Here is a 10,037-nt window from a genome sequence, read left to right on the forward strand (position 1 = left end):
AAAAAAAAAAAAAAAATGGACATACTCTTGATTCAGGAATTTATCTTAGGAAAATAATCACGGATGTGCACATAGATTTGCCCATAAGGATGTTTGTTACAGTGTTTTAAAACAGCAGAAAATTGAAAGCAATGTAAAGGTCCCACAATAGGGTAAACAATTTTTAATTACATATAAGAGAAATAATGTGTAACCATTAAAAATGACATAGAAGAATATTCAATATCATGGAAAAATGTTAATAGCATATTCATAAAGTAATTATAGTATAATGCCATTTTTGAAAAATAAAAATCTATAGACTTGCATAGAAAAGGATCAGAGGGACACACACTACTGAAGGCCCACAAGGAACTCTAGACATTGTGGAAAGTGAGCAACAGGACTTTTGGGCTTTTAAATCACACAGAGTGGGTTCAAATACCAACTCTGCTATTTAATAGTTATAAATTAATCAACTTCTCTAAGCTTCAGCTTCCTTCTAAAATGGGGAAAATAACAATCCACTTTGCAGGGTAATATAAAATAGAAATATGCCAAATGTTAAAGATTTACCTTTTTGTCTGATTTTAAATTTGGGGCTACTTTTCCATATACATTTTCTAAATTTTCTTCAATGAACTTAGGGCTTTCTACCAAGAACTTATAAACTATGCTGGAGGGGTAGGGATCCGGAGCAGGAACAAGGATCCAAGTTGAGTTTCGGAAAGACTAACTCTGGAAGACTTCTTGAAGACCTGCTTGGGCCCCGAACATGTAAGAAAATGGCCAAGAACTTACTGCAAGACAATTCCCCGTGGGGAACGGAGGAAATCTTATCCAACAACTTCATGCCTACTAATGTGCGGTCTTGACACAAAGTGGTCAGCTGAAGGAATGTCTGGCTTTCCTCTGCTGGGGTGAACATCTGTTTCTGTCCTGTACAGAAAGATGTGGAGAAAGGCGCTGATTTTACCTTGGGAGAGTTGAGAGAGAGGAGCCCCACACCAGGAGGCCCGTTCTGCCTAGGCCTGGGCAGGTCACGCTGGAGGAGTTCCCAATGCAGCTCTCCTCCTGTTGAGCCCAAGAATCTTGGTCTAGTGGTCACTGTACAGGACAGGAGTTCATGAGCTCAGAGGAAGGCACAGCCACTCTAAGCATAATCATAAAACAATTTTTAAAAAAGCGAAAACAATAAATGCAATGTGTTCTCCTTTGACAAGTGCAACCTGGCAACCTGAGAGGGTACCATGCAAGATGCGTATGAGCACATCGTCCAACTCCATAACAGTGGGAACTTGTGACAGTGGCTTGAAAGGCTGGGGGAGCTTGGAGGGGAGGGTACCTGTTCCCTCTGGTGGGGACAGCAGCTCCTGGGTCACCTCTTCGGCCACAAGCTCAGCCACCGTGTCTGGCTCAAGGCCCTGGGTGCTGATGAATGCTTGGGCTCGCTTGCATCTGTCAGGCTGCTGAGAGGCCAAGATTGCTCGGAGCACGGCCTCACCATCCTGGGCGGCGACATGTGTGTAGGAACAGCCCAACTCCTGAGAGGAAGGAAAAGTCAGAGCTATTGTGGGGAACCAGGAAAAAACCAGCCTCTCTGAATTCTGACGTGGACAGACTCCATCCTTTTCCGAGCTTGAAGGTCCCTCACCCTGAGCAGGAACCTTTGAGGAAGCAAACACTATCTAGCCCTTCCTACCGCCTCGCCAAAAGCTGAATCCAAGCAAGAGGAAGGCTTGTCTACAGAAAGCATCACATGACTTATCTCGTGTTGAACACTGAGCTTTACAAATGTTACGAAACGTGAGAAAGTTGTATAGAAGGGAAGAGCCCCTTCCTGTTGTTTCCATGGCAGCAGCAAAACCCTCCATTTTTGCAGAAGTCTCTGAGCAAAGGGCTTTGGCGCTGGGCTTTATACTCTTCCACTGTTGCACTTTACCTAGAATTTACTGATCTTTCCTTCAGTCAACAAAAAGTCACAAGCAAGTCCTGGCTGCTCTGGCCGCTGTCTTTAGGGTCATCATTTTCCATTTTATTTTATTTTAAAACTTATTTTGGGCTCTTTCCCATATGCAAAGTACCAAATAACACTGAAGCAAAACCTAAGATATTACAGCTGGAAGGGACCCTGGTGGTCAAATCATTTATAGATCAAGAACCAGGGGCCCAGAAAAGTGAAATGTCTAGCTATTAACGTCTGGCTGGCTGAGCTGTAGACACCAGGACTCAAAGTGCCGTAGCACTTGGCCTGGTGTCCTCCCCACGTCCCCAGGATGTGGCCCCAGGGATGGACTGACAGGGGCCACGTCCTGACAAGAGCTCCACTCCCAGGCCATGATTACCATATAACGGGCTGACCTGGCAACGTCCAAAATTTACTTCCAGCTCCCCACTTCCCTCCCTCTCAGAGGGAGCCTGCCGGCCTGGGGAGGCCCCACCCTTTGACACCTACCTTGGAAAGTTCATACAGACAGAGGACCTGCCTGCAGTAGTTCTTCCCATGGAGGCATTTGCTTGTCAGAATTTCCAGGTTAGTCACCACTTCATCACTAGGGGGCAGCATCACAAATGACTGACTATCCAAACTTGAAGCTGGAAGCAAATACAGGTCTGAGGGGGGCTTTAAGCTGGCAAGTTAAGGCCTCTCCCCAGGCCACTATGACCCCACATCTCTGCCCACAGCTTCTGCACTGCACCCCCCATGGCTCTCCTTCGGTCTGGGACCACTTCTGACAGGGCCCACACCCCACTTAAACTTCTTTCAGGGTCTTCTTCCAGGAAATTCCAGGCGGAAATACTTCAAAGGCCTCTTAGGCCACAAAAGACTCAAAGCCCCTGATTGAACACCCGGGGTCATCACCAAAAATGACCGCTACACTCTCCTCCACACACACCCTGCCCCAGTCTCAGAGAAGTCACCAGGTCTAGCTGACTGTATCTCCAAAACATCCCTCCAATCTCTGCCTTAGTTCCAGCCTTCATCACCCTGCATCTAAGAGGCTGTTACTGTCTCCTGCTGCCAGCCTCCCCTCGTCCCCAGTCAATGTGTCCCACTCATCAGAATCTTTCTAAAATACAAATCACAAAAACCAAGGATCATCTGGATAGATGCCTCAAAGGCATAATAAAATTAAAATCCACTCCTGACCATATGTGTATATATATGATATATATGAAGCTCTTAACCTGAAATAGAAGAATAATTTCTACTGGGGAAAAAAAAAAAGTAGAATATTTACACAACACTGTTTCTAATAGCAAAAATAAAATGGAAACATTTAAATGTGTATCAATAAAGCATTATTAAATAAATCATAGTACATCCACACAGAATACCTTGTGGCCATTAAAAAGAATGCAGTCTCGGGCCGGCCGAGTGGCGCGATGGTTAAGAACTGGCTTGGGACGCCAGAGGGCCCCGGTTCGGATCCCACATATGAGGGCCAGTGACACTGCCCTNACACACACACACACACACACACACACACACACACACACACACACGTGGGTACGTGTGCAAAGAAAGGGCATATACCAAATTGTTGGCAGTAGCTATCTCCAGATGGTAGATACACACAGAGGGCTTTTTTCTGTGTTCTGTTTTCCAAGTGTCTTAACATTGAATATGCATTACTTTTGTAATCAGAGGAAAAAAAAGTATTAAAAGACTATTTAAATACAGAAACAAAAATGCCTCAAAAACAATTTAAATACCCTTGGGCGGATCCCAGGTGCCCCGGACTTGCTCCTCTTCTGATGACTGCGCTGGCCTGGCCTGAAATCAGCCCAGCATTGAGAGTTTTTCTGCTTTGTCTTTTAATCCTGCTTGGCTGGGCCTAAGTTCCCAGAAGCCAAAAGTGTACTATGGTTTTTAAATCTTCAGAGATGAATGGGCTGAAGCAATGAATGACTTGGAAACAGGCTCTGTGAGTGACATGTTGGTGCCACATGTGGAGGACAGACAAGTGCCCAGAGCCCAGTGGGTCTGGCAGGTCAGGCCTTAGCTTCCAAGTCTCCTTCCTGGTCGTCGCCAGAAACAGCACCACAGCTTTCCCAGCCCAGGCTTTGGCATTCGCTTCCTAATAGCTCTCAGCAACAAACGTTTTCATGGTCCTCTGAAAATTGTCCACTCTAAAAGCTCTCTGGTGCGGCCTTCTGAGCTGGCCAATCCATTTCCACAGGGCTCTAAGGGAAGGCTTTTGCACCTGTCAGAGCAGGCGTTAGGACAGTGGAGGCCGCTGACAGCTGAGGTGGAGGCACATGAACTAATTTTCTTCCCTATTTAGCATCTGTCAGCATAATCGCTGCTTGGTCTGAACTCGAACCTTCAGCTACTGGTTACAGTGTGTGTCCTATGGAGGTCCTTAACTCCCTCCCTCCGTATCCCAGGCCCCCCCTGACCGGGAGTATTCCTGAGAAAGTCTGAGACTCCTGAATGTCAACAATACATGTCATCTTAGAGCTCAAAATACTGTACACCCACCGGGTCCAACTTCTTCCTCATCAGCACTTCGAAGTAGTGTTTTTTATGCAGCAAATCAAATATATATGTCATCTCGTTATACCTTCCAATGCCAGTGAGGAGCCGCACCTGGGAAGAGAGAGGGCAGCTTGCATCAGCATCACCGGAGTCCTGGGAGCCAGACCACTACCCTCATCAAGGCTGCTCTCAGATACCAAGCTCGGGGGAAGAAGGGCTGACGTCCAGCTTTCCACGCTTAGCCCCTGCTCCCATGTACCCGAAAAGGGGCCGCGCGGGGATTCAGAAGTGCTAGGCGTGGGGCTGTTCCCTCCTCTGTCATCTATAAGCGTGACTATCAAGTGCTGAAGTGCCATCCTCCTGGGCAGGCACGCTTGACCTTCTCGCCACTCAGTACTGCAGTGCCCAGTGGCTTGCTCAGCCACTGCGGTCAGTTCAGTTTCAAGCCCAGAGCATTTTGGGAGGCGCAGGAGGCTTGACTTGTCAGCTCATTACAATTCAGACATAAGAAGTAGGTCTGAACCTTGTGTTGGGGGGAAATACAGCTGTCCTAGTCCTCTAGAAAAGCTAACTGTTCTGGCAAGAGGGTATGATAGCCCTGGAGCATGGCAGAGATCTTCTGGGCTTCTCTGGGGTGACTTGATTCTGACAGAAATCATAACCTGGGCAGAGGGCTGAGCTGTCCAGCCAGCTACCATGTATGTAGGTAGTGGTGTCCCAATGGGCAAATTGCCTATGACCACATCAGCGCTGAGCTGGTCCTCAGCCTATCTGCTCTCTCAAAGGTTTCCTCAGGATGGAAAGTAGGGGTGAGGGGGCTACTTACCACCAGCCCATACTCCTCGTTGGGGGCCAGGTGGTTGTCTGTGAGCAGCCGGGCAGCCTGCAAGACTCGGATGATGCCCTCCATGTGGCATGTCAGCGTGAAGCAGTGATGGGCCAGGATCAGCAGCTCTGTGGCTGGTTAAGTGGGCACTGGTGAGACACGACTGTGACCCCTGGCCACCCACTGTCTAGTTCTGTGCCTGGCAGGAGGGTGAAGGGGACTGGCACAGATGGGGCCTGTCTCACCAGTCCTCTGAGAACCCTGACATCACCAGCTCCAGCTCTGGGACAGCTCCTTGACTGTCTAAATTCTTCTCTCACTGACCGCATAATCTCTTCAAAACCAGTCATGTAGTGACTTGCCTAGTGACATTTTGAGGCCCTACAAATGAGAACAAGGAACCCTGCTTTCTAAAGATGGAGAAACTGCAGACAAACTGATGGAGCACCTGTCAACAAGACTCCAAAGGGCCTAATCAAGTGCCATATGCCCTGCACGTCTGACGGCTTTCCAGATTAATAAAGCTCTGATCTCATACCAATTTAAAACTATTACACACAATCACTGTAAGCACAATAGGCAAACTGGGGAAATACCTGCAGTGTTGAAGATAGAAAAAGGGTTCCCCGCCTTAATACACGCTATGTCCTCTGGGCCTTGGCACCTGTGGAGCCCTCCCCAAACCTACCAACTACTGAGCAGCTCTGAATAATCCTTCAGGCCTTGATTTGGACACTTCCTCCAAAAACCTTTCCTGACCCCGTCAGTCTGGCTCTTCCTGTGTATCACATCCTAGTCTGTGAGCTCCAGGAACTGCTGCTTGACTTGGTCGCCATATCCCTGGTTTTTAGAGTACCTGGGACAAAGCTGGTACTCAGTAAATGTTACATTGTTGAACTGGACTGAGAAGAGATACAGAAGGCTATTTTTTAAATAAAACTTTATCCTTTTATTATTTCATTTGTTCACTAAACATCAGTAAAATGCCTCCCTTGGATCTGTCAAATTTGGAAAGTGGAATGGATTCCAGGAAACATTACTCACATTGCTTAAGTGGGAGTGAGAAGTGCATTTTTTTTTTCCTGGAGTAAATTTGGCGCGTTCTCTCTCTCTCTCTCTCTCTCTCTCTCTCTCTCTCTCTCTCTCTCTCTNAATTGTCACAGACTTAAAAGTAGGGACAGAACAAAAATGTTTTTAATTTCTCTTACATATGAAGTAGGAGCCTCAATCAGAGCTCTGTAGACCACTAAGTGGAAGACAGGACCATTCAAATGATTTGAGGAATTAACAGAAAGCAGTGATTACACAGCAATAATTACAGCAAATAAAGATTGTTTTAAGGCAGACAAGGGCTAAGATTTCCTTAGCAGTTAATAATGACATGCACTGAATTTAAAATCTATTTTATTATAGAGATCAGTTTCTAACTAATGGAAATGTATCATCTGTTCCTTAACTGTGTAAATATTAAATTCCTTTGAAACTGGAATCTGCAGGCACAGGTATTCTTTAATCAATATTGTATCATCTCCTAAAGTAGAAGCCATCCTGAGGAAGATGGAACTTTTGATCTTAATACCAATGTCTATACAAAATGGTACAGAGGAACAGTCACTTTTAAAATAGCAATTTCCTTGTGAAGATTCATTCTTTACCCACAGTTCACAAAGGGTTGGTATGAACAGTTCTGGGGTTTTATAACTTGGACATCAAAGATCCCCAATGCATTATTCTACTCTGATCACAAACATCTGTCCGTACCTCATTTCAGTACAAGAAAACGGGCAACTTTGAAATCTTGGTAGTAACCATGCTCATGTCATCTGAACCCATCTAACCTGCTAGCATGTCCTTTAGACAGCAGCCTGTCTGAGGATCCTTCAGGAGCACATTAACAACATCGCAAAATTTGTGTTCGTATGCCAGCTTGTAATACAAGTAGACATCTTCACAATATGTGAGTAACTTCTTCAGGTTTTTCACAACCGTGTCAGTAGGCTGATGTTGTTTATATCTAGACAAACAAGAAGGTACAGGTTAAGAAACTGTCTTGAGTGAGGGCTGTCAGCTCTGACTTATGACTACCTACAAGGAAAGTGCTAGACAGATACAAGTCTGGAATTTTTAAGACTAGCATTATGGGGTGCCTGATGAACACTGAAATTAATCGTTAAAAATGAGTATCTTAATCCTCACCTTAATTAGATTAAGTTCAGTTCAAAGGGGGACCTCTGATTATAGTTTTTCGCACCTCGAGCAAGCTGAGCAGCTGTCCTCCCATTTTAAGTACAGAGCACCATAAGCAAACTGTTCTTCTCATTCATCTGTTTGCATAAATTTGTTAAAAGCTCTCTCGTTCTGGGGGGATTCTTGTCGTCGCACGCAGAGGGGTAGCTACAGGCATGTTATACTTAGCCATAAAATTTAACCATGCCTTAACTAAAGCAGAGGCATTTTAGTACTTACTTTTTTGAAATCTCTTCAAATATATTGGATCTTAATAACCTTTGCTGCTTAAATTCTTCCAAGTAATTAAAGTCTCCTTTAAGAATCACTTGTTGGTATAGAACTTCAGCCCAATCAGGAACAAAATCATAAGCCTCAGCCACAATAGAAGCCTTAAAAGGATGGAGGGAAGGACACCATTAGAGCTTATCTGACATAAAATTGTTCTAGAAAACGACGATATACTCTCAGTGAATGTGATCATTACCAATCACATTAAAAGGCTCTATCAGAATTGGTGTTAGTTGAACATTTCCCTTCTCTTAAACACCTTTAAGTGTTTTTAATCGTCCTCACAATCGATTAGTGAAACTGAGAAAAAATATTTTTCCCACTAACTCAACTGTATAAGGAACTGTGAAAGGGCTGATTCCCTGATAAACATCCCTCATTAAAGGGCCAGAGCCAGGCTCCCAGAAGCCCTTCTCCCTGTGCTAACCAGGGTGCACCATTCTGTAAAATGCTGGTGCTGACAGATGCTCATGGGACCACTAGCAGGGATGTTTCTCTGAACCTTAACTGTTTGAAGGAGCAAAGGTGTCTGCTGGCCCAACGGTGTGTCTCACCGTTCTCCAACCTTTGTCCAAACAACATGCTAGTAAGAAACACTACCATAGAAAGGTAATTTGGTATGTCAGACGGCTAAGTCAGGAGAACCGAACTCTCCTGGGTCTGTCACTAGCCCTGAGACCTTAGGCAAGTCACTCAACCTCTGGGTCCCAAGAGGAACAGCAGGAGAGGATGCTGGCAGTGCTGGCTAGAGTTTTTTTCTCACCTGGTAGAACCGGGGTAGGGCCATGATGCAGTCCATCAGCCTGGGGCGGGTTAGGTTGATGAGCATCGTGTTTTGGCCAGTGTTCAGGAAGTGAATCTGCAGTGTTAGCAACTTGGTGAGCCGGTGACAGTGCAGGGCCTGTCGCATGCAGGAGTCCTGAGGGACAAGGGTGGAGGTTGGCACAGGTAGAGACTTGCTGTCATCTCCCCTGTGAACCATCTAGCAACTGAACTCACCCCTTTCACCCCCAGTTGGTCCATGACTTCCTCCCCTTAGAAGAGCCCAGAGAAAAAATAATTCCTACTGCAGACACCAAGCCCCAAAGCCAGTCTGGAATAAGATGCCCCTTGGTTACCTTGGCATAACTCTCTGCCGCATCCAGCATCAGAGTCAGGGCCTTCAGCAGCAGCTGCTTCAGCTGGTGCCCGTTCCTGAGGCTGTCCTCTGCAGGGGAGTAAAGGGAATGGGTGTGTCGGACTCCCAAGGCTGGCTCCTCTCCACCCACCCCACTTGGGGTGATCCTGGGCTGGTGTTTACAGGGAGGCAGGTATGTCTCACTCAGGTAAAGGGTATTAAGCCAAAAATGCACACACTGGACTAGGATTCAGTGCTCATCTAGTTCATTTCTCTGAAACATCAAGGCAGGCTTACACAGCATCAACATACACACTGGTTCCTGATGGACGACCCCCTAGGTGCACAGGCTACAGGAAGGGCACTGTCTTCCAAGTCCCCTTCCTTTTACCTGTCCAGCTGGGGCCCCACTGAGGCTGTTAGAAGCTGAGGTGGTATTAGTCAGTCTCATGCCTGGGTCTCATCCTGAGACCCTTCCCTGGCCAACAGCATTGCCCTGCTCACCCCAGGGCTGAGACTCAATCAGCTTCAGCTGGATGCGGGCAGCGGCCTCGTGGTTCTCCCCTATCTCTCTGCACATGCTGAAGCACAGGGCGATCATGTTGTGCTTCTCACTGTCCCCAGGGCGGCAGCGTTTGATGTAGTCGAGCAGGGCCGTCTTCAGGGTGCCACTCTGCACATAAAAAAAGGGAATACTAAGGTCTCAACCAGGGACTGTGAGGCAGGCAGGACGGCTGAGTCCCTTGGTTCTGAAAGTTCCTTAAAACCTAAGAAAAAGGACAAGCAAAAATGAATATAAAAGTTTACGCTATTCTGAGTATAAGCAAACAGGCACATACTCTGGTGAGTGTGAATGGTAAAACCTGCCTTAAAAATGGAACACGTGTTATTCTAACAATTCCATTTCTAGGACTCTATCCCTAAATAAATAAGCAAAGAAAAGTGCTAAGATGGACGTAACAAGTATATTTAATGGCAAACAATTAGAAATAATCCAGATGCCCAAAATAAGGGCTAAGAAAATGCCATGTAGCCATTAAAAATGATGTTGATTTGGAAATGTTCATGACATGCTTATTGAGAAAAGCAGCTTTATTTCATATCCGGACAGCATG

At 46.0% G+C, this 10,037-nt stretch overlaps 1 protein-coding gene and 1 long non-coding RNA gene across 2 annotated transcripts in view; both read right to left on the reverse strand.

Moving 5' to 3' along the window:
• Positions 1–3,461: 3,461 nt before the first annotated feature.
• Positions 3,462–6,399, reverse strand: LOC109384017 (uncharacterized). Its single transcript, XR_002124330.1, has 3 exons — positions 5,977–6,399; positions 5,289–5,422; positions 3,462–4,573 (listed from the first exon to the last, which is right to left on the reverse strand). It is a non-coding gene; the product is annotated as an uncharacterized LOC109384017 (long non-coding RNA).
• Positions 6,400–6,440: 41 nt separating this feature from the next.
• SPG11 (SPG11 vesicle trafficking associated, spatacsin) overlaps positions 6,441–10,037 on the reverse strand; it is a 73,326-nt gene continuing 69,729 nt past the window's right edge. Inside the window, exons 31-35 of the mRNA XM_019644872.1 lie at positions 9,427–9,624; positions 8,924–9,012; positions 8,569–8,724; positions 7,755–7,906; positions 6,441–7,302 (exon numbers count right to left, since the gene is read on the reverse strand). Of these exons, the coding sequence (XP_019500417.1) occupies positions 7,122–7,302; positions 7,755–7,906; positions 8,569–8,724; positions 8,924–9,012; positions 9,427–9,624 (776 nt within the window). The 3' untranslated portion in view covers positions 6,441–7,121. The remainder of the gene's footprint in view (positions 7,303–7,754; positions 7,907–8,568; positions 8,725–8,923; positions 9,013–9,426; positions 9,625–10,037) is intronic.

This window comes from Hipposideros armiger, unplaced genomic scaffold (assembly GCF_001890085.2).
Source record: "Hipposideros armiger isolate ML-2016 unplaced genomic scaffold, ASM189008v1 scaffold_92, whole genome shotgun sequence".
In the NCBI taxonomy this organism is placed as follows: domain Eukaryota; kingdom Metazoa; phylum Chordata; class Mammalia; order Chiroptera; family Hipposideridae; genus Hipposideros; species Hipposideros armiger.